The sequence below is a fragment of the Carcharodon carcharias genome, chromosome 2, assembly GCF_017639515.1.
Source record: "Carcharodon carcharias isolate sCarCar2 chromosome 2, sCarCar2.pri, whole genome shotgun sequence".
NCBI lineage: Eukaryota > Metazoa > Chordata > Chondrichthyes > Lamniformes > Lamnidae > Carcharodon > Carcharodon carcharias.
This window is the reverse complement of record NC_054468.1, coordinates 70,356,523-70,381,110: the sequence shown is the minus strand read 5'-3', so window position 1 is coordinate 70,381,110 and position 24,588 is coordinate 70,356,523. Positions and strand designations below refer to the sequence as shown.

Here is a 24,588-nt window from a genome sequence, read left to right as displayed (position 1 = left end):
AATCTCCTCTGGTGACTGCCTCCTCAGCCCTCAACATCTTGAGGCCACTTGCACAAATCAACATATACCCCACACACACTCTGGGATAGCCTCCTTCACCAGAACGGACCTCGCCTTGCAGCATCTTCCCTTACCTGAGGCCAATTCTCCCCCTTACCCGAGCATGCCCCAGCCCTGCAGCCATTGAAAAGCCACCCCCACTTACAGCTGGTGTGGTAGGTAGAGACCTGCCTGTGAGCCCCCCTAAAAGTGATGTGGTGTTGCCTGTGAAGCCTGGCGCTGATGACTGCGAGTGCTGCTTGAAGCAAGGTGGGCAAATAAACCTCGACTTCCCAAGCGAAATGCAGCTCACCAGGTGCACATCGCTTATGTACAGTTGTGAAACACTTTGGTGCGCAATCACACGGATGTGCCTGGATGATCCAGCATGGGGGGATGATTCCAGCAAGCAGGGCTTATAATGAGATGCTAAAATATTGAAATTAGGCTCCTGACGTGCAACAGTGGAAAACGCAGTCCGCCATTGACAAGTGGAGTGGACGATCGTAAACTGGTTTCACAATGACATGAAATTGATTTTTGGTCTTCTCCCCCATCCATCACCAGCCACAATGCCTGACGCCAACAGGGCCAGATGTAGGGATAGTAGTAGTGTAAAGGGCAGAGAGGAGCAAGAGTTCCTAGAATGTGTTCAGGAAAATTTTCTGCAGCAATATGTTTCCAGTCTAATGAGAATATTCCCGGAACCGAGTGAGAGGGAGCTGCATCCTGACTGAGAGAGAGAGTTTCAGAGCCGCCGATTACAGATACTAATAGCAAACATGCAGATCTTTGTTAAAACCCTGACAGGCAAGACCATAACACTTGAGGTTGAGCCCAGTGACACCATTGAAAATGTCAAGGCAAAAATTCAGGATAAAGAAGGAATCCCACCTGACCAGCAACATTTGATCTTTGCTGGTAAGCAGTTGGAAGAAGGCCGCACACTATCTGACTACAACATCCAGAAAGAATCAACTTTGCATTTGGTGCTTCATCTGAGAGGGGGCGATTGCTAAACTACTGTTGTACTTTGCTTCATTGTTGTTGGTAGTCATCTTGCCTCTAGCTTAAAAGTTCATTAAAGTGTGTTCCCATGTCATTCAAAATAAAATTGTTGTAAGCTTAAAAAATAAAGGCATTGCTGGACCTGGTTCTTGGGAATGAGGTGGGCCAAGTGGATCAAATATCAGTAGGAGAACATTTAGGGGATAGTGATCATTGTAGTATAATGTTTATGTTGGTAATGGAAAAGGACAAAGAACAATCTAAAGTAAGAATAATTAACAGGGGGAAAGCCAACTTCAGTGGTGTAAGAATGGATCTGAGCTGAATAAATTGGAATCAAAGGTTGACAGCAGAAACAATAGCTGAACAATGGGCTACCTTCAAAGTAGAGAGAGTTCAGACACCGTCAAGCTATTCCCTTGAAGGGGAAAGGTAGGGCAACCAAATCCAGAGTTCCTTGGATGAAAAAAGAGAAACAAAAATGAAGAAGAAAAAGTGTGCTTATGAGAGTTGTCAGATTGATAATACAACTGAGAACCAGCCAGAATATAAAAGGTACAGATTTGAAGTAAAAAAGCAAATAAGAGAAGCAAAGAGGGAGTATGAAAAGAGACTGGCAGCTAACATAAAAGGGAGTTCCAAAGTTGTCTTTAGTCATATAAATAGAAAAGTTGTGGTAAAAGGAGGAGTAAGGCTGAATAGGGACTGAAAAGGGGATTTACACATGAGAGACAGGGAGATTAACTGAGACATTAAATAAATACTTTGCATCTGTCTTTACTAAGGAAGAAGATGCTACCCAGTTCATAGTGAAAGAGGAGGTAATTCAGATGCTAGAGGAATTTAGAGCTGATAAGGAGGAGTTATTAGATAGGCTGTCTATTCGTTAAGTTGCTAAAGAACCAGATGATATGCATTCAAGGGTACTGAGGGGAGTGAGAGTGGAAATTGCAGATGCACTGGCCATAATTTTCCAGTTTTCCTTAGACTCGGGGTTCCAGAGGATTGGAGAATTGTGAGTATTACACCCTTGTTCAAAAGCGGGTGTGAAGATAAGCCCAGCAACTACAGGGCAGCCAGTTTGACTTCAGTGGTGGGGGACCTTTTAGAAACAATACTTTGGGACAAAATTAATAATCACGTGGACAAAGGCGGGTTAATTAAGGAAAGCCAGCATGGGTTTGTTAAGGGAAAATCATGTTTACTAACTTGCTTGAGTTTTTTTGATGAGCTAACGGAGCGAGTTGATTAGGGCAATGCCGTTGATATGGTGTACATGGATTTCCAAAAGATATTTGATACGATGCTCCACAACTGACATGTGAGCAAAGTTATAGCTTGTGAAATAAAAGAGACAATTGCAACATGGATGCAAAATTGATCGAGTGACAGGAAACTCTCTTCTATGCTGTCTCTGCTCCGTCTGTCTGTCATACTTCTGGCCAAGGGCAATGGTGACTCTGGCATCCGTGACTGGAATAGGGTGATCAGATTTTCAAAAGTCAAAACCGGGTCTCATTGAAAAACCACTGGGGCTCCTTGATGATTGACATGCTGGGAGAGCAATGGAAGGAGTCTGTGGGAGGGAATATGAAGGTGAGAGGTCCTGTGATGACATATCTTAGAATACCAACTTATATTTCAACACTCTCTTGGACTCGAACTCAAGTTCTGTCGAAGGGTCATGAGGACTCGAAACGTCAACTCTTTTCTTCTCCGCCGATGCTGCCAGACCTGCTGAGTTTTTCCAGGTAATTCTGTTTTTGTTTTTGTTTTGGATTTCCAGCATCCGCAGTTTTTTTGTTTTTATCTTAGAATATGTTCAGCCAGAGTTGGCAACCCTATTCCATTGATCGTTTAAAAGACATCATTAGCAATGGAGCCAAAAAGGTAGTGACAATTCCCTTGGAGACAGCAAGGGGACTATGGGGGGAGGGATACAGGTCTGCTGAATACAATGCAATGCAATGTGACGGGTGTTCACAGGAAGAAGGATGCACTTTTATACTGATTTTCTCCCCAAGGCCCAATTTATATTTGACAAAAGGAAAAAGATGAAATCCAGGACATTTGAACTATTTGTGGGAAATTCTTGAGACACCGGGACATTTAATGAAAAACTGGGACAGACTCAGCAAAACTGGGACTTTTGTTCACCCTAGAAGGAAGTCTGACCAGAACCCTTGAAGTGAGAACCAGTGCCTTCTCCACATATTGCACGACTCCCTGTCAGCTTCACCAACTTGAAACAACTCTGCAAACCACCAAATGCTTCTACAAACTCTTAACAGAGCCTGTAGAAATTAATCAGCAATTAATTTTAAAGCAGTTGATGGTACCTTCAAATAGCACTGATAAGGGTTTCTTGCTGCTGCTTAACACATATCCAGCTATGCGTATTTAAGAGAGTGTGTTAGCTGGCATATTGAGGTCAAAATAGCACCATTGGAGTAAAATCAGTGTTAACCCTGATTAAACACACAATCAAACTACCCTGCACACTTCTGACACAGCTCCTAATGCCCGCACTACTGACCTACTCAAAGGTTATCAGGCTCAGCCCATGCTGGAGGTATGCTTATGTGGCACAGAATGATCTTGGAACCAAGTGACACCCATAGTGTCAAAATTGTGGATGTTATGGAACTTAATTTTGCAGCCATCCTGTTTTTAAATCTGAAGTAACAATAAAATAAATCCAATTTTCAAGTTGAAAATGTATCATTATTCTGTTAATGATATCATAAGGATATTGTAGCTTCCAGTATATATGGTTTCTTATTCTATTTCTTACATTACTTACTTCAAATAACGTACCAGTAAACTATAAAGGAAAAACAATGGTTGAATGTTATATTTTCCCCAACCAATATTCTGTGGAAGGGAACATTTGAAAAAAGATCAACTACAATTAATGAGAAATGAATCTTTATAAATTACATAGCACCTACCTTTACCATATTTTGCAATAATATGAAATAGATGAATTGATTGGTCCTTGAAAGCTTCTTTCAAGGTACTCGTTGGATGATCTGTGTGTTTTTCTTTAATACATTCATCACATATTGGAATCTTGTCAGCCATGCAAAACATTGTCAGATTTGAATCAGGATGGTAAAAGCACTTCACCTGCGGCTCCCCACCTGAAGGTTCTTTAAAATCATGGCCTGTGTAGGTTTTGTTGTGTTGCTTTAAACATTCCTTGCAGAAATTTAAATCACAGGTTTCACATTTCTTGACTGCAAGCTGTTTATTTTTCGACTCACAAAGTTGGCAATAAGATTGTATTTTGACTGATTTATTCTTTGACGATTTCTTGCGCCGCTTTTCCAATCTATTTAACACCTCGTTGAGCAGAAAATTCTCTGGGAATTTGACTTTTTCAGTGCTGGTGAAATAATGATTTTCTTGACAGACTGGGCATGTGACAACAGCATGTTTTTTTAGACCCCTGTTGGATATTGTCTTTTGCCTTGGAATACAGTGCTCGCATATGTTGTGATTACATGGCAGCAATTGTGCTTCAGAATACAGCTTCCCACAGACTGGGCAAGTAAGTTCCTCATATATTGGAGGTTTTATACGTTTCTTTTTACCTTTAAAATTCAGACTATTTGATCCCTGTGAATTACTTGGACTGGAAAAAAAAAAACATTTCATTTAGAACATTCATTAAATTGATTAATGCATCCTAGATTAAAGACTGCATAATTCTCTTTTTTCCTTTGGGGCTTAAGTCCATACATTCATAATCCATAGAATAATCAATTTATCCTGTTTTGAATTATAGGAAAGTAAAGCTCTATGATTGTGAGGTAGATTAACCATAGCAAAGACCTCATTTGTAGCCAAGGGAACCATGTTCAATCTAAACACCTCCTAAAAATAAATGGCAACTGAAATGGCACAATGGGTTCAGCCAGCTGTCTATCCACTTGTGAGCCAAACAAAGTGAACATCTCCTGTTTCTGCCAGCTGTAAGAGTCATAAGTGAAATGAGTTTTGCCAATACCAGTCCAGTTTCTGGTTTGATGAACACATGCCACATTATTGCAACTAAATTTGCTAATCACACTCAGAAGTCTTTAGAGTAACTGGCGCAGGTTATGGAAAAATTCCTATCAGTGCAATCTGAGGTTGATATCAAGACACATTGTTAGCCAGGGCAGATGGAGCTTTACACTAGCTGTGAAGTATTACTTCCAATACTTTCATCATTTTAACTTTTCTCAGTGAGCATATGATAGAAGGAAGGAAAAAAATTATATAAGACCTTTTATGAACTTGGAATGTCCCAAAGCATTTGGCAGCCAACAAAATGTTTTTTTTTTAAAGTATAGTCAGTTTTGTAATGTAGGAAAACATTGGCTATTTTGCACAGAGCTAGGTCCCATAAACAACTAATAAATGACAAGGTAATCTTACGGCTTTGGTTGAGGGATAAATGACACCAAGAGAAATTTTTCCCTGTTCTTTTTTTGCGAAAAACACCATGAGATCTTTTACACCCAGCTGAGAGAGCAGGCAGCGTCCGAGTTTAACATCTCATCCATAAGACCGCACCTCTAAAGGATCAGCTTTCCATTCAGTTCCTGCAATGAAGTGATTATGTTCTCAAATCTCTTGTGTGGGGCTTTAGCCCACAGCTACCTGACTCAGGGGTCAGAGTGCCAACAAGAAACAATTGAAAAGCGATTTGCTTTTTAAAGAATCTTTCTCTACGAAAAAAATGTAAAAATGTGTCCTTCGGATGAGATACTAAACCAAAGCCTAATATGCTGCCTCAGCTAGACATAAAAAATCCCATAGCACTATTTTGAGGAAGAGGAGTGCTCCTTTTGAACTTGATAACTGGTTATGGACCTTTTAAATAAGATTTTGAAGGTTTGAAGAGTGCCAAAACTTTTGGGTCACTTAGAGGATGTTAGAAATTGTGCATTCATGCCGTCACATTTTATGTAGCCTTTTGCTGTAAGAATTTGGCACCTGATACCACAACATATTCAGTGGTGCTGTTCTTTGTAGAATTGGTTTGTTAATCAATTTGGTTCTTGGCTTGTAAATAGTATATATGATGGTGGTTTGTTGACTTGTTACTGCATTACCATGCAATTAGACCACTCGTAGATTAGTTATCAGGGAGTGAGGGACGGACCCAGGTCCTGAGCAAAAAAACCCACCAATATTGCATTAAAAGGGACATGTGTCCTTAATAAAAACTGTGAAGAATATTTAAAATATACCAGGAATATTGGTAACTTATTCCTGTGGCTAATGACATTCTGTGCAGCTTCCAAGGGTGGGATTCCCACCCGCTACCCTCCCACCTGATTAAATGACCCCTGCTGCCAAATTTGTCATGGAGGAGGGCACAAGATTCCACCCTCAGTCTCAAAATAGCGAGCCCTTCACTGTGAAATGTTTCAATCTATTTTAATGCTGAGGACTTAAAAGACTTCTTGAAGTCTTTTTCTTTCAAGTGAAATAATATGTATCTCTCTCCTTGTTATATAAATTGTATTTTCACAACTACTATTTATATAATATATATAAAGAACACATGGGGCAGAATTTTACAGCAGTGGGATTTTACGTTCCTGCTGAAGTCAACGGTGTTTATAATGTCTCACCGCATTTTACGGCCCCGTCCCTGCCAAAACGGGGCCGTAAAATTCTGCACATTGATTCTGTAAATCAACAGGACAATTCTTACCAGTAATTTTGAGCTTTTGAAATAAAAAATATATTTACAACTAGCATTTATTATGATTGAATATGTCAAATTGCATTTTTATTACTGAAGTCTCTGGGTTTTTCTTTTTATTTAGGAAATTGCATTCCTTGGCTTCATACTGTTTTCTATGGAAACCATAAACCAGATGCCTAGAAAATGACCAATATAATGGTTATTACTTACTGAATGTGGAAATATTGTATTACGGCAAATCACACAATGAAACATGCACACTACTTAAGCTGGAAGTAAACATTTGGTTTATAAGACTAAATTCTATTTTTCTAATTGAACAGGTTTATCGGTTAACACAAGCTACTACTTACTAACAAATTTCTTTATCATCATATGGAGATTTCCAACAGAGAAAGTTGGTAGCGCTGTCCTTGTGAAACATTGTCCCTTCCATTCCTTTCGATGACAAATTTCTTTCACCTGCTGCTAATTTATGAGCTGCGGGTGAATCCTTGACAATTATTGAATGTGTCTCACTGTTTTCTAAGACTCTTCTATCCATAAGAGCCTCTTTGCTAAATTCCCCTTCACCCTTTGTTTCTTTTACCTCCTTTTCATCTTTCATTACTTCTCCCCTGCTACCTCCCTTGATTCCTCTGAAATGGTCCTCATTGTCAAACCCCACTGTACTCCTGGATGCTATAATGGCATCTGCCGAAGCACGACTAACTCCCCTGCTGCTTTCAGCTATTGCATGCTTCTCTCCCCCCTGATTCGTGTGCCATGGATTCATCTCCAATGAAGAAAAGACAGAATATGGAAATAAGGAAACACTGCACAAAATAGCAATCAGTTATAAACACCAGCTCTCGTCTATTAATGCCAATAATTCTTCGGTCATTGGCTCCCAAGAAGGAATGTACAGCAATCCGTGAAAATCACAGATGGATTTTCAGCAGTCTAACCAGTATTACAACCAATCAGTAATTTCTCAAAAAGTAAACCGCCTCGAGTCCACAATAACCTAAATCTTACTTATATGGCCCTCCTGTCCTCTGCTCAAGACTAGACCACAAGACCGATGTGGACCTGATACTGTGACATTACAGACTGACCAGTAGGTTGCAAACATCACAGAATGTGCGACATCACAAACTGACCACAAAACTGCAACATATGTCACTGAGCCTATGACATCACAAACAGGGCATCAAGGAAGACAGCCCAAAGGGCTGAAACAGTGCACAGGCCAATCATTAGGATTTCAAGATGACAAAATAAACATGAATGGGGAAGGCCATCATCTTCGCTCGTGCACCCATTGAGACATCCAACTCTTTCTGAGTAACTCCAGGATCTTCCTTTCCACTACTGCACCCTGAACTCCATTCGTGTATTGATCACTCTTTGTCTGGAGAAGAACTTCCTGATGTCAGTCCTATATTGACATTCCACGGTTTAAATATGTGTCTCCTTGCCCTAGCTAAATTTAGATTGAAGTAATTTTTCTGTTCCATATTTTGTGCCATTTACTATCGTATTTATATAAAATCGTCTCTCAGATGCCTCCATTCAAGTCTTCATCAAAGCTTAGACCTCTGACATAAGTGGCAGGGTTTTCCATTTTGATTCGGAACCGCGATGTCCAGATCGAATGCGGCTCCTAATTCTGCACTGTGACGGAGGCAGCAACGAAACAACGATTTTTGCTGGACTGGCCAATTAGTGGCCAGAGGGCGTGTTCATCATTCAATTAAAGAAGATGGGTGAGTTCTCAAAATTGGAGGGCCAATAGGAGGCCCTCCAATACTGAAGCTGCAACCTGAAGGAGATGTGCAAGAGGATTGAAAAGTGGCAAAATATTACTCTTTGAGCTCCTCACTGCCTCTGTCGACTCAGCCACTGGGAAAGTTCAATATTGAGGCTCCCCCTCAGCAATTTTAAACATTGAAATTTTAAAAAGGCCACAGTCACTTGGCCATGATCATGGAGGGGTGGGGTATGGGGTGGGTTTCTAGTGGGATGAAATGTGACCATCCTCCACTGCCTTGTTTAACTGGCCATGTTTCAGGTGATATGTGGGCCGCCTGTTGACTGGAAAATTCTGCTTGTGGGCAGGTAGCTATTCCGTACCCAACCCAGCCTTCCTGAAAATGATTCAGTACTGAGATAAATCGGTTAGCTCAGTTGGCTTGATGGCTGGTGAGTGTTGCCAACAGCAAGGGTTCAATTCCTGTACCAGCTGAGGTCACCCATGAAGACCCTGCCTTCTCAATCTCATCCCTCACCTGAGTTGTGGTGACCTTCTGGTCAGACACACCACCAATTGTCTCTCTAATGAGAGAGCAGCCTATGGTCCTCTGGGACTATGGTGATTTTCATTTGCTGGCAAATTGACGCACTGGCCTGCAGCGCGAAATTATGCACTCACCCGTCTCAGTCCCCATACAGTCTCCAAAAGTCCTGTTCAAGGGATCAGCCTCCTAGAACTGTGCTTTAAAGTTTTATCTGTATCTTGGTGACAAGAAAAAGATGTAATTATCTGAACAGAATACTATACAGTTTGGGTATGGCTTTTATTCTACTATTTTGGCTAAATAGTTCATCGCTTTATTTGTTAATGCTTTCAAATGGTTGAATATACAAGCCTTGAAATTCCAATGCTTTAAGGAGCTGTAAGTACTGCAACTTGCAGGGTCAGTTCATTGAAGCCCTGTGTAAAATGGAAGTTTTGAGCTGGGTGTGCTTGGAAATTAGAATTCCACATTTTCAGAATAAGTATTCATTGCTGCTTCTGCCACTGAAATTAACTTTTAAGAGTGTGAAATCTCAATCTTTCAGATTTTAATTATTGTTGGATATTGGCAAAAGATAAAAAGAAATAAAATAAAATTCTATTCTTACATTTTCTTTCTGTCTCTTTTATTTCTATCTCTTGCCTCAATCTTTTTTTCACTTTCCATATCTGATTTGACATTGGATTAAAAATTTGAATTTACCCTTCCTGGTTCCAATTCTGTACTGTACATGAATGATTACTTAATCCTGATTAATAAGGAGATGCACAGTTCACACAAGTTCTGGATGCTCCTTAGAGGGCACAACACATTTTCAATGGTTGCCTGACATTAATTTCCAATGCAAAAGCCCAGGGAAGTCTATGGGCAAACACAATCACTGACCACAAAAACTGACATGTGTTTGGTTTACTTTGAAAATATTAACAACTAACAAACCTGTAAATTATTTGTCACTCCAGAAGTTTTCCCAGAGGCTGAGTTGACAGAGGCAGTGAGGAGCTCAGAGTCACATTTGCCACTTTCCAATCCTCTAGCACATCTCCTGTATTTAAGATTGGAAGATTCTGGCAAGCCCTTCAGCTATCTCCACCTTAATTTTCCTTAGTATCTGGCATGCAAGCCAACTGGACCAGATTTATCCACTGTAAACATATCCAGAACATCCTGCTTATCTACTTTCATGCCACCCAATACCTCTACCAGCTCTGCTTCCACCAACATTTTGTCAGCATCCTCTTCCTTACTAAACACTGATGTAAAGTACTCATTAAATATTCTAGTCTTGCCCTGCGCCTCTTAGCATGTATCGCTCTCTTTATCCTCCACTCCTCCTTACTTCATGATTACTATTTACATGCTAGCAGAAGATTTTTGGGTTACCTTCCTTTGTTAACTGCCATTCTGTTTTCATATTTCCTCTTTGTCAGTCTTATTTTCCTCTTCACTTCCTCTATCATTTTATTGTATTTGACCTGGTTCTTGCTTGAAGAATTCACCTAACATGCATTATACCACCCTCTTTCATATTCCCTAAATCCCTCTTCATCCAAGGAGTCCTGGCAAAGGACGTGAACCATAAAGACCAGGCACCTGCCAAATCCAAACTCTGCCAAAAATGTCAAAGGAGAGTTCCGTTGTGATGCTCCCCATAGTCAATAACCTGTTGATGTCAACTATCCACATTAAATATGAAGAAATGCTCCTTGGATAAGGTGACAACAGGCATCTATGAAGTGATATCGTAACAAAGAGTCAGTACTTTCAAGACAGAAGGAGACGAGGAGGGAAAATTGGTTCAAATGGAAAAGGAATGCAAATATGAATACATCATCCAAATATTAATTTGCTGTTTTTTTCAGGTTTGGCCACTTGATGGCGAATGTGACCAAGCATATAAGTTTTATCTATGAAAGGAATTTGCTATTCATTTTACTGCAGCTCTGTTGGAATCAACAGTTGTGCCTGTTTGTTCTATGGAGTATACCTACCTGAATGCTGTCACAAAGATGGGTTGCCATCAGAATGAGAGATTGTGGACTAGACTTGTGGATTTCACCAAATCTTAGTCCACCCATTAAAACAGGTCACAGGCATCATGTTTGGAGATAACTGGATGCAACCTGGCCATTCTAGAGTTCAACACTATGCATTTTATATCTGCCATACTTTTTGTTTGATTATTATTCTTAAAGTATTTTCTTTACTTCATTGGAAAATGATTCCACAGGCAGTAACTGCTCTTCAATACCTCACCCAAGTAGTCATTCTTCATATGTTCCACCGTGATCACTCAGCTCCAGACCTCATTACAGCCTTGGTCCAAACATGGGCAAAAGAGCTGAATTCCAGAGGTGATGTAAGTGTGACTACCCTTGACATCAAGGCAGCATTTGACCAAATGTAACATCAAGGAGCCCTAACACTGAAGTCAGTAGAATTTGGAGAAAAACTGTCCATTGGCTGAAGACACGCCCACCACGAAGGAAGATGGTTTTGTATTTGGAGGCTAATTATCTCAGCCCTAGGACATCACTACAGATGCCATATGCAGGCATGGGCTGCTTCAGTATCTAAGGAGTTGTCAGCATTAATGAACACTGTGCAGTCATCCCCACTTCTAACCATATGATGGAGGAAAGATCATTAATTAAGCAATGGAAGATGGTTGGGCCTATGTTACTGCCCTGTGTATTAATATATGTAGCTTCCAGTACATGTAAATGTGCCACACTGCAAGCCTGACTGACAACCTTAATTTGGTTTTCAGCATAATTCTTAGCACACTAACAGTATGCAGCCATCAAGCGAAAAAGATATTCTGCCGATCACACAAATGAGTAATGTATGTCCCAAAAACTGATGGATCGTGTCAAACAGCATGTCCCAGCCGCTATTTGCAACGGGCAGGGTACAAATCCTACCCAACCAGCCTGTGCTTGTAAAACTCAAAACATAGTGTCTAACATTAGATGTGATTCCGTGATTGGACAACATTTGCTAAATAATCCTCAATGTGCTAAGAATATGCTGACAAACTTGACCAATCAGGGTCAAGCTGCTTGGTTTAAATGTCAAACAATGCTTGGCAGTTAACTGTCAGTCACCATCAGTGGTGCATTCTCCATGACAATGCCACTTACCAACCAATCAGCACTCTCTTCATATACAGTATAAATTGTTGTTTTCCCCCTTTTATTGATATTTTTGCAAGTGTCCTGATGAGTGCAAGACAAAATGCTTATAAGTGTCACTTTTTTCAGCAATAACTAGTATTTATGAATCAAGTAGAATTTATTAAGCAAGATTTTACATATACTTAACAAAAAATAGTGGAGACAGCATGGAAGTCTCTTATCCCTCAAGTTCCTAGGATTCCATGAGCGTTGCCAGTACAGGCGATGTCTTTCTCTTCTTTCTCTGAAGTGATGTTGAACTATGTCCAGAAGAGTCATACCACAGAGACCATGGTAACACTGTGCCAACAAAAACTCCAATTTTCCAACTTTCATCCCCACTTCTCATTATTCTGGAATCCTTTATTTTGAAACAGTCCAAATTCACCTCCTCCATTGGGTGGGGGTGTGTGTCATCCCGTGTCACCCAACCCCTGCAACTAGAGTCATGTAGACTTAAGAAAAGTGTCCATCCCTTGATCCCTGGGCTTCCAGAGTTTACATTCCATTGCAAACAAATAATAGATATAGAGTCATTAAGAACAAATGTTAAAAACACCTCCTAGCATAATGTCAGAAAAGAAAGAAAAGTTTCCCTCTAATACAGATGTCCTGCCCTACAAATATAGTTAATTAATTAAATCAAAGCATGGGTTTTGTTTTTAGTGTCAACATAAGCTCAAGCTACTTTTTAGCCATTTCTTCAAACCCAGAGCTGCTGAATCTCAAGCAACCTAAAGTCATAAAACCATTAAGTGTAGTTTCTCACAAGCAGCAGCTGCCATCCTGTAAAGGACCACAAATGCCTTGACTGCCCATTGTCTCACTAACAAAAATTCAAAATGAACTATTTAATTTAAAAAGTGGTTAAAGAATAAAACCCATAGATGTTACAAACCAACAACAAACCCTAAAAATTAGTAGTATTAGCAAAACCTTACAGCTGATAAATGCAAGTAACGCTCATGTCACATGAGTGTCAGGCAATGGCCATCTCCAACAAAAAGGAGTCTAATCACCTCTGTTACAAAAATATAATAGTTTTCATAGTATTTTTCTGGTTTGTTGTAAAGTAGGTTTGTGGGTGTGAGTGTAGATGGTTCTGTCTGTGTGATGTAATTACATTTGGAGTCAGGTAGACTGCAAGTTTCAAGTTATCAAAAGAAGCTAGATGTAGAATTGTACTTGAAATACTAATGAGCAAACATGGAAGCTGTCTTAGCATGTAAGGTGTGAAGGGAATTTGCACTTTTAGATAAGTGAAGGGGTTGTTTGGATTTCAAAGGAGTCACCCTGGGCCATGCTCACGTGTCAAAATTTAATGATTTAACAAAATGAAGCTCAGAAAAAAAAATTACAAACGTGTTATACATCACACCAAGTTGTCATGAACTAATAATAGGGCAACATAAAACCACCAGTGAGAAACCCATGGTGCCTTAAGTTTACACTTACCGGTGCTACGTCCAGGTGCTCCCTCCTCGCTGGCACTGGCATCTGAGACAGCCTGCTCACTGTGTTGTCCTGTTGGCATCGATGGCCTTGGTGGCCATCCTCTGGCCCGTGGAGCCATTGATGGTCCCGCCTGGAAGGGAGCAGCCAGTTCCACAGCTGGCATCTCCCCAGTTGCCGCAGCCTCATCAGATGCCATAGTCATTGGCAGGGGGGCAGAGGAGCTGCTGTCTTCATCTAGGGTGCCTTGAGAGGAGCCCGCAGAGCTTACAGGCAGCTGCTGTGTCGACGCAAGGTCGCTTTGGACCTCCCTGCCCTCTGTGGATGGATGGGCACTGAGCTGGGATACATGGTATCCAAATCATCTCCCACACTGGCACTGACCAGCTGAGGTCAATGCCGTTGTGAGGGCTTGCAGGTCCATGCACAACCCCAGTAAGCCCTGGTTGCTGTCCAGGAGGAGCCTTTCCACAAGAGTCACCACTCTCCATGGAGGAAGCATGGAGCTTGGCCATGAGGCTCATTACTTCGGTGATGCTCCCTATGGACTTCTCCAGCATGGGCATCATGGCAAGCATAGACTTAGGTATCTCTGCCAGATCCTCCCGCACACCCTGCTGCACTTACAGCGTTTGCTGCCTCACAGACGACTCCAGAGGCACATTATCAGCCACCGAGCATGTGCCTGGTCCCCTGCAGTCCTCCGACTACTGGTGCCATGGGCTCTCTCTGTCTTTGCCTGCACCTCAAGCAAGTTTGGGGTGCCTCACTGCTGTGCCCTGGGACACTAGTCGATGATCTAATGCCTACCATGGTGCTAGTATCTGCGCTGATGCCTGCCTGGCAGAGATGGCATGACGCTGGTGAGTCAAAATGTCCAGAGCCCTCAGGTGTGAGAGATGGCCCCTCTGCTTCCTCCTCCCAGCCCTGATCCGGTGATGCTGAAAGGAAGAACAAGGACATTTGATTAGTTAAAGTGGAGACAATGTCAATGTGCATGACTCTCCCCCAGATCATTATGCGCTCATCCTTCCATTATCAATGGCCAACCCATGTTGCGAGCTTCAATCACTGAACATTCAGCAGTGCCATGGCTGCTGGGACACACATAGTGACCTCAGTGCTCGGCAAATATATCTCCCCGTGGCACCTCAGCCTCACTGCCACCAGTGGACCTGGGTGCATGGTACCTCTCCAGATCCATTGTCTCCTGCTTGAATCGAGTCATGATGGCCAACTGGTGCTCGGTGGCATTCTGTGCATTCTGTGCAGTCTTCTCCTCAAAAGGAGAGAAGAGCATTGATTAGTCCAGCCTGTATCTGGATTCCCATCGCATCCTTGCCAGCCCAACCAGAGTGGGACATTGCAGGGCTCCAGTGCTTTATCACCCAACAAAGAAACAAGTGCTGACCCCACCTTGCCCAAACGCTATCTCCATCACATTTGCCACCACGCTGTCTAACCTTGCAAAGCAAGGCGGCACAAGCACGGGGAACACAAAGACCAGCAGATGGATTGGTGCTCCGCCACCTGGAATCTCCGCTCCCAGCATGTTAGCACCCTGACTTTGACATGCTTCGCTATTCCAGCACAATGCCTAGGTGCAGATTCTTGAGTTTGCCCCTGAATCTATACTCTGGGTGTCAGTGTCACACATGCTACTGGTGCAGAACCCATCTCAGCACAAGCCTCTCAGGCTGAACGAGGCATGGACAATATCTGTTGGCCCACCCATCGAGGGAAACATGCCATGAAGGATTCAATGCTGCAACTGTACTCAGAGTTGTTGGAGGCAGGGCGGGGCAGGGCAGGCAGGGGGATGCGCCTTGGGGGGAAAGGCTGCCGGCTGCATTAAGCAACCTCTGCCAACATGGTTTTCACCCTTCCCGAGTGCAAGAGGTCGTTAAATCACGTGTGTTGGACAACACCATGGGAGTTCAGACTCTCGGCCACCTCCTCCCATGCACTTTTGGTCAGGGAGGCCTCTGTCTCCCTTCCCTCGGAAGCAGGACTTCCCGCTGTGCTACCATCTCCTCCAGGTGGACAGCTAGGCACTTATCCAAGAACAGAGGGGCACACTACCCCACTGCCCTACTCTCTGGCCTGGCCTGCTCCACTGGCCTACCCTCCGGACTGGCCTGCCCCGCTGCCCTACCCTCCGGCCTGGCCTGCTCCACTGGCCTACCCTCCGGACTGGCCTGCCCCACTGCCCTACCCTCCGGACTGTCCTGCTCCACCGGCCTTCCCTCCGGCCTGGCCTGCTCCACTGGCCTACCTTCCGGCCTGGCCTGCTCCACTGGCCTACCCTCCGGACTGGCCTGCTCTCCGGAAGCTCTCTGGTGAGCCCTTCTACTTGTCATTGTGAGCAGCCTTTCCAAGGCTGCCAGCACTTCATTTAAACAGGCTGCCGGGTCGCCATTGGACCCGCCGTTCATTGTGCTTCTGGCCCCGCTCGCCCACTCCCGCTATCCTCGGGAGTTGTGCATTATGTTGAGCGGGCCTTAGTTGGCCCGCTCACGTAAAATGGTGGCACGGACCCAATCGCAGGCGGTGATCGAGTCTACACCCACCCACGCCCCCTCCCATTCGGCCCGCCCGACATGGGGACAATTCTCCCCCAAGAGTCTAATGCCTCAGACTCAGCTATCTAGTGAAATCTAGGGATTGAACCAAGTTCATTCCTAACTCATGTCACATTATGAGGTATGCACTTAGCCACCCTGCCATCATAGGAGCATGACAGGCATTTTTGTTTCACTGACTTCTATATTCCACACAATGGTTATTCCCATCATTGCATGCAAAAATAGAACTCCAGGGTAGAACGTTTCTTATCAGTTTTGAGGGCTGAGATCCAGATTTATCTATCAAAATAGCTGGTGAGGCTATTAAATTACTCTTTGTTGCATGACTAAGTGCTGCTTGAAAGTTAGGGCACCATTTCCTCCATTGTCAGCTAGAGTGATCCAAGAGAAAGTGCAGCCGGAGGATGGAAGCCATAGGAGTAAGAAGTGAAGAATATACATAAAATGTCAGGTCATTTACAGATTGCTGTAATGTTTAATGAGTCTCTGTTGTGACATCATAAATTTGGAATTTTACACATCACTGCATAATTTCTCTGACAATTTCTATCCCCATTAAATCGCATGAGAACTTGCATCTCATACTTGCAGGAACAATATTCTACCTGGTGTATACACATATTGATTTAAATATCAAGTGAGAAGAGAGCTTTGATTAATGACCACTTTTCTAGACCATCTGTGCACAAGCAATTTATTTGAATCTCAGGCATTCATTAAGAATACAAGGTATTGCATGAATATTTTGCTGGATCACTTTAGAGCCTCAAATTATATTAATGAGAAGCATTATTACTCACACCTTTCAATTAAGAGCTTTCTGATGTATAATTGAATGCTTTAAACCTGCAATTAATTTAAGTAATTTATATTTAGTTTCTTGCTAGTCGGGTGAACACTGTCATGGCTGGGCAATGAGATGCTTCCCTACTTTTTGGACTGTAAGATCAATTTGACTCTCATCCAGGGCAAGAAAGTGACATCATAGGCCCTGATGCTTCTCCTGTTTCTGGGCCCCTTACTCACCACCCCCCTACCCCCCATTTTAATCCTCCCCCTCAATCATGCATGATATTTTTTCCCCTTTCAAGATTCACCAATCAATCCACAAAAATCACAGAAAGGTCCCAGTAAAATGATAATGTCCATTGTTGCATCTGGTTACTAACGTCATCCGATTATATATGCAGCATTGGTCATTAATATTAAGAGCAGCAATGCTATAATGCAGTGTTAGTTTGTGTGCACCCTATCAATGATACGACTGTGATTATTAAACAAACCAGAGAGTATAAATTTTCCTTTAACAGATTGTACAAAATTGTTAATTTGACAGGAAAATAACCCATTAGTTATTTATAATACTGGACAGATGATAACCCTGCTTTCGGTGACTGTTTCAGCTCTCATTAACATGTTCTGCACATTGCACCATATGGACATGTTGACAGTAAATTCATAATTAGGGAAAGATTCAATACTTGCAACCCAGACAAACTGCACAAGATCTTTTCCATTCCATAAAAGAAGGAGAAAACCTTTTCCTGCCTGGGTGCATGATATTGATCAACATAATTATTTCACACAAGGGATGTAATTGGATTCTATTTTATCAGTAATCTCACAGGGTAGAAAGATCAAATGACTCCTGAGCAGCAAAGTGCAATGATTGAACTTAGGCCTTCATTGTCAGAGAAGTGTTGGAGCCCTCAGGTGTCTCTGTGTGACATAGCTTTTAAGGGGCCAAAGGACAAAGACTGAATGTTTCACAATTGTATCTATGTTTTCTTGATAAACAAGCCTGAATATTCTATTGATTGCTGCTTCTCATTACAAAATTATTTCAATATCTACTATGCAACACAACTTTATCACAATATTTCAATACCCCAAAACATACATAAAAGTACAAAAATAGTGTGGAATAATAGGAAGTAGACAATAGGACAAGATTGAAGTCTATGAGAATCATATGCAGTGTAAAACAGGTTACTGATTCACTACAAGCCCTTTATGCACTCCTGTCCTGCCAATTTCATCCCATAAAGCCTGCCCAGTAAACTTCCATTAGCAACAAAATAAACAGAGCTCCAGCCATGATTCCACCCTCTGTTTGCAAGATAATTATGGATGATAAAGGCCATCTCGCCCAGCTCACCTCATCCACCCAGGTTATATACAAACATACGTATTAGGAACAGGAGCAAGCCATTTGGCCACTCAAGCCTGCCCTGTCATTTGATAACATCATCTACATTACACCAGTGACTACAATTCAAAAGTACTTAATTGACTGTAAAGCCATTTGGGACTTCATGAAAGGTGCTGTATAAATGTAGGTTTTGTCTTTCTTTCATTATACCTGCATGCAATAAACAGAGTGACTGTAACAATGGTGAAATTGGAGGCCCAATAATGATTCCCAAGGAATAATTAATCACAGAGCAATCAACTAAAGATAGGAAAGTGGCTACAAAGAAATCACTACATTTACAAAATAATGAAACCCTGGGCAGAATTTCTCGATTTGCACTGTGTGATAGTGGGCGTGTAATACGATGTTTTACCCACCGGCTGCAAAGGCAGACTTTCACACAGTATTGTCCCAAACCTACCTCATTATTTATGCACTCCTGGGAAACACGCCGGCCATCACTCCCACTGTCGCATCATGCCGGGTGCCATGTTTAAAGTCCAGCCACAAGCACGGTGCTCATTACTTCCAGCTCACCACTGCTGTATGGAAGACATGGCCAGCAAAGGAAGAAAGACCGCAGCCCGCTGCTTCAATGACAGGTTCCTTGAGCGACTGCTGGATGTCGTGGAGGCCTGGGATATCTTGTAGCCCCGTTCTGGATGCAGGATGGGCAGCAACATGACCATCCAGCTTGGGAGGCTGTGGCAGCAGTGGTCAGTGCCAATGCCCTTCAGAAGAGGACAGTCACTCAGTACCGCAAGAGGATGAATGATCTCTTCTGTTCCGCCAGCGTAAGTCACTCTTTTCATCGCTTTCAACTTACACACTCATAAACCCATCACACATCTAAAGGACTCTCACCTACTGCCAGTGCAAGGGGAATCACCATTCACTCCCTCACACACACTGTCACTGTCCTCTTCCCATACATGGGACCATTCACCACTCATGCAGGCCAGGCATACTTATCACCTGGGCTGGCAGGCATCTCGCTTACTCTTTCTCCATCTCTATCCATGTAGAACAAGCTGGCACACAACAAGAGACAGAGGTGGTGGAATGCCCAAAATCAAGGTTCTCACAGATTTTGGAAATAGAGCTATCTCAACAATCTCAGTTGCAGAGGAATGGTCAGTTTATACAGGTGTCCCTACTGCATGGCCACTTCCCTCACCTTCCCTGCTCCCCACCTCAATTTCTTGTGCACAGGATCCAACGCCAGGACAGCAGTTGCTCTCCCAGCCCCGACAACATTCACCTCCATGGCTGGGCAGCAATTGCCCCCAGACACTCCCCTTGAAAACAATCACCAATCATGACCTGCCTTCCTGCCATTGTGAAACTGATAATGCCATCTTGTCATGTCCACTACCAGTGAGCATGGAAAAAAAAAAAATTCCACCCTCTGTAGCTAATACAACCTTACCATTCTGATGTCTCTGGCACCAGCCTATAATATACCATAAATAGCATCTGCTCCTTTCATACTAATAAATTTATCCCCAGGATTTGTCAATCATACATCTCCCAGTAGGCCAGGAAAAATGCAGATGGAATTGTTGTTCTGAATTTTTCAAACAAGACTGGTACATAAATCAGTCAGGCCTTAACTCAAGAACTGGATTGTCTAATCACTTAGACAAGTGCAGGATAATTAAGGAAAGCCAACATGGATTCATTAAGTATCTAACTTGTTGGAGTTTTTTTGAGTTGGTAACAGAGAAAGTTGATAAGGGCAATGCTGTTGATGTGTATATATGGATTTTCAAAAGGTATTTGATACAGTGCCACATAACAGCCTTGTGAACAAATTCTAGCTCATGAAGTAAAAGGGAAAGTAGGCACTTGGATAAGAAATTGGCCATAACAGGAAACAGGGAGTAGTGATAAAGAGTTGTTTTTCAGATTGGAGGAACGTCTGTAGTGGAGTTCCCCAGGGGTCAATGTTGGGACCCTTGCTCTTCCTGATATATATTAATGACCTAGATTGTGGCGGTCAGGGCATGATTTCAAAATTTGCAGATGATATGAAGATTGGAAATGTTGTCAACTGTGATAGTCTTGAATTTTGGAAGGATATAGACATGTTGGTAGAATGGGCAGACAAGTGGTAGATGACATTCAATGCAAAGATGTGTGAGGTGATTCATTTTGGCAGGAAGAATATGGAAAGACAGTATAAAATAAAGCAAGAAACTCTAAAGGAAGTGCAGAAACAGAGGGACCTCAGTATACATGTACATAAGTCATTCAAGATGGCAAGGCAGTTGAGAGAGTAGTTGGTAAAGCATATAGTATCTTAGACTTAATTAATAGGGGCATTGAATACAAGAGTAAGGAGATCATGTTGAACTCGTATAAAACACTAGTTAGGCCTCATCTGGAGTTCTGCTTCCAGTTCTGGGCACTATACTTGAGGAAGCATGTGAAAGCATTGGAGAGAGTACAGAGGAGGTTCACAAGAATGATTCCAGGGATGACGAACTATAGCTATAAGGATAGATTGGAGAAGTTGAGACTGTTTTCCTTGGAGAAAAGAAGGCTGAGAGGAGACTTGATAGAGTATTCAGGTTCCTGAGAGGTATGGACAGGATGAATCATGAGAAACTGTTCCCTCTCATGAGAGTATCAAGAACTAGAGGGATTCAAAATAATTGGCAAAAGGAGTAATAGGGTATTGAGGGATTTTTTTTTTTTAGCCAGAGGGCAGTTTGGTGTCTGGAACACACTTCCTGTAAGGGTGGTGGAGGCCAGTTCGATCGAGGTATTCAAAAAGGAACTGGAATGCTACCTGAAAAGAAAGAATGTGCAAGGTTACAGGGATAAGGCAGGGGAATGGGACTAGGTAGAATGCTCTTTCAGAGAGCCAGTGCAGATTCAGTGGGCTGACTGGCCTCCTTCTGCAATGTAAAACTCTGTGATTCTGGGAAATAGTGATTCTGTTTCCCCTTCCCCCAGAAGCTGTCATACAAATTGTGTTATGCGCTGTGTGGAGGAGAAATTTATTAAACCTTTCTTGTCACAATCTTCTAATGGCAAATAGGGATTTAATTCCCAGACTTTGCAGGAGTAATAAAATTGGTGATTGTGAGTCAACACCCTGTTTTGCATCACTCCCAGGTTTTATTTTCTTACATTTATTTTGATGGGGTCCAAGATACTCAAGCCACTTATAGTATATATATGGAACAGTTTCTCATGACTTACCCTGTCCATACCTCTCAGGAACTTGGATATCTCTATCAAGTCTCCTCTCAGCCTTCTTTTCTCCAAGGAAAGCAGTCTCAACTTCTCCAATCTATCCTCATAGCTACAGTTCATCATCCCTGGAATCATTCTTGTGAACCTCCTCTGTACTCTCTCTCTCTCTCTCTCTCTCTCTATATATATATATATATATGCATGTCATCAGAGTTGTTTCTACTTTAGGGCATAATGAAAATTTAGAATGCTATTTAAAAACTGGTTTAAATTCAAAAAAGAATTTGAAGAAGTGTACAGTATTTAATTTTGTGGTACTAAACATTAAAAGTGATCCTCCCAACACCCGACCCTACCTGCCCCATCACACCCATCCACCCCCTCACCCCAGTCCCCTATGCCCCTAATCCACTAATCCCCACCTCACCCTATTGCTCCATCACATCCACCCACCTGTCATCCCACTCCACTCCCTCACCCATCCCACCACCCCACCCCACCAACGCCCACAGGCCAAACCCCCACCCCACCCCCCAAGCCCTCACACCCCATCTCCTCACCCCACCACCCCACCCACCTAGTCCCCCACCCTGCCCACCATGTCCCCACACCCCCACCATCCACCCACACACACTAAACCTCCACACCCACCCAACTGCACTCTGAACCTCCATCCACACCCAAAACCCCCCACGCCACACCCTCATCCCACCCCCACCTCACCCTACCCCACCCCATTCCACCCCACAGCATATCATTAGCTCTAAAGTGATTACAGGGACTTAGCATTAGATATTCAACTGAAAGAACTCTCCTAATAGTTACTGCAAATAGGAACTGCTGTTGGCCTTCAGGCAGCTTCATTTTTTTCTGGTGGGCTTTTAAAAAAAAATTCAGCCCATGAAGCTGCCCAAATGTCAGAAGCAGCAGCAGTTCCTTTCCGCAGCCACTGTCAGTGAACCTGACCTGAAAGACTTGCTTAAAAAAAATTGGAACTGTCAGGGTGATGGTTCCGATTTTTTTTTTTAAAGCCGGTCTTTGAGGTCTGCTGCTCAGTCTGAACACCATTTAAAACACTAAGCCTGAGTCCCTGTGTTTGGCACCGTCTGCACCCCCATCTCCCAGCCCTGCTCTCATCATCCTTTCCTCCAGTTCCCTCACTTCTCCCATAATGAAATGTGCACTTAAGACTACAGAACATAAGAGATCATAAGATGCATAAAGAGGTAAATGGGGGCACCAAAGTTCATGAAATATTGAAGTTGTTGCAAGGCCTAAGGAAAGTGAAAAGGCACTTAAAGGGAAAACTGGAAATACATTTTCTATTCAGTATTCTTTGGCATTGGTATGACTCCATCTAGTATACTGCACCCAGTTTTGGCCTCCTCAAGTAATGGGGCCTGTCAAGACGCTCATGAAGGTTCAGAGGAGCTTCACCAGAATGAATTAGTCTTACAACCCTTACTCATCAAGATAAGCTCAGAAAACAAGTGAATTTTTGGAGAAAAATAAACAGTTAAGTCTTTAAACTGAGGAAGAGGGCAGATTGAGTGCTCAGGTGATTTGAGCTAGATGGAGAGGGGGATTATGGACATCTGTCACCAACATAGAAAACAATAGTGTAGGTTAGATGTCAAGAAATATTTCTGCCCCACTGACCCCAGGAATAGATTACCAGAGCAACATTAAGAATGAATTTGCTACAGCTTTCAAAAAGACATGTTTCTGTGAGTGGAAAGTACCTAGGGTAAAGAAGCTAAATGAGGATCAGATTTAATTAGTGATACCAGTTACTGCAGTCTCCTGGAGCTTGTTGTATTGCCTCTGGGACTGAGAGTGGGATTTCCAGATTTTTTCCTAAATTAGTCGAAGGCTCTTTCTATTTTTTTTTGCCTTTCTAAGGAGATTGCCTGAATGGGGGATGGGTTGATGGTGCATGTAGGTTGCATCATGTCTGCATAGAAAAAGCTAGATGGGTCAGCTGGTCTTTTCCTATCCTTTTGCACGCTGAGTTGTGATGCCTTCCACAATAGCCTGTCCACACAGGAGGCAGGTTTGGAGATGTGGGATCACATATGATGAGCAGTAACTTAGGACAAAGTACTAGAGGGCAGCCAGCATACATTAACCCAGGCCCCTAAAGCAGCCAGCCTTGAGGAGAGAACAGAAAAGGAAAAATAGAAATAGAAGCATTCTTTCAAGAGCTTCCAAAATACACATATGTTATTTGAACTCTGGAAATTAATGTTCAATGCTTTTGTTTTCTAATTGATGTTTTGTTTTATATTTTAAGGCATTTTCTTCCCCGTAAATCGACATTTCCAATAGCATAAATTTAAACAGAGACTGCACAAAATGCTTAGGAGATCAGGCAGCATCCGTGGAGAGAGAATCAGAGTTAATGTGCTGAATTTTAGTTCCAGGGTCCTGATTCCTTGCCAGGCCGAATTCCAGGTCAAAAAGCCAGAAGCAGTCGGGTAGGAACCTAAGAGAGATTTTTAAGGTGGCCAATTAAGAGGCTGCCTATTGGAGCCCTGTCGCATTAAGGATGATGGGTTGGCTTCTCAGATGGGAGCTCCCAAGGCTCTGGGTGGCCGGCTTCCCCATTGGGAGAGGTGAGTGGTGTATGTGGGTTATCCATGAGGACACCTCAAGATGGAGATGCTCCCTGAAGACTTAAAAATGGTATAAAATATGCTGTGGCCATAGCTGCCAGGCCATCATTGCGCAGGGGTAAGTCATCCACATGATCCTCGCAGCCCAACAAATACATCTGAGCTGATGATGCACCGTCCACCCCAGCCTACCACCAGGAGGATGCCACCCTTCCATCTACAAGTTCCAACCACATTGGGGGCTGCATTTGCCCTCTGGAAAATCCAGACATGTGAAGAGTGTCCTCAATTGGCTTTTAACTATCCTAATTGGCTACCTGCCACTGGCA

At 42.7% G+C, this 24,588-nt stretch overlaps 1 protein-coding gene across 1 annotated transcript; it reads left to right on the top strand.

Moving 5' to 3' along the window:
- Window positions 1–803: 803 nt before the first annotated feature.
- On the top strand, window positions 804–1,172 carry LOC121272399 (ubiquitin). Its single transcript, XM_041179072.1, has one exon. It carries the CDS (start codon window positions 822–824, stop codon window positions 1,056–1,058), a length of 237 nt encoding a protein of 78 aa, XP_041035006.1. The 5' UTR covers window positions 804–821; the 3' UTR covers window positions 1,059–1,172.
- Window positions 1,173–24,588: the final 23,416 nt, after the last annotated feature.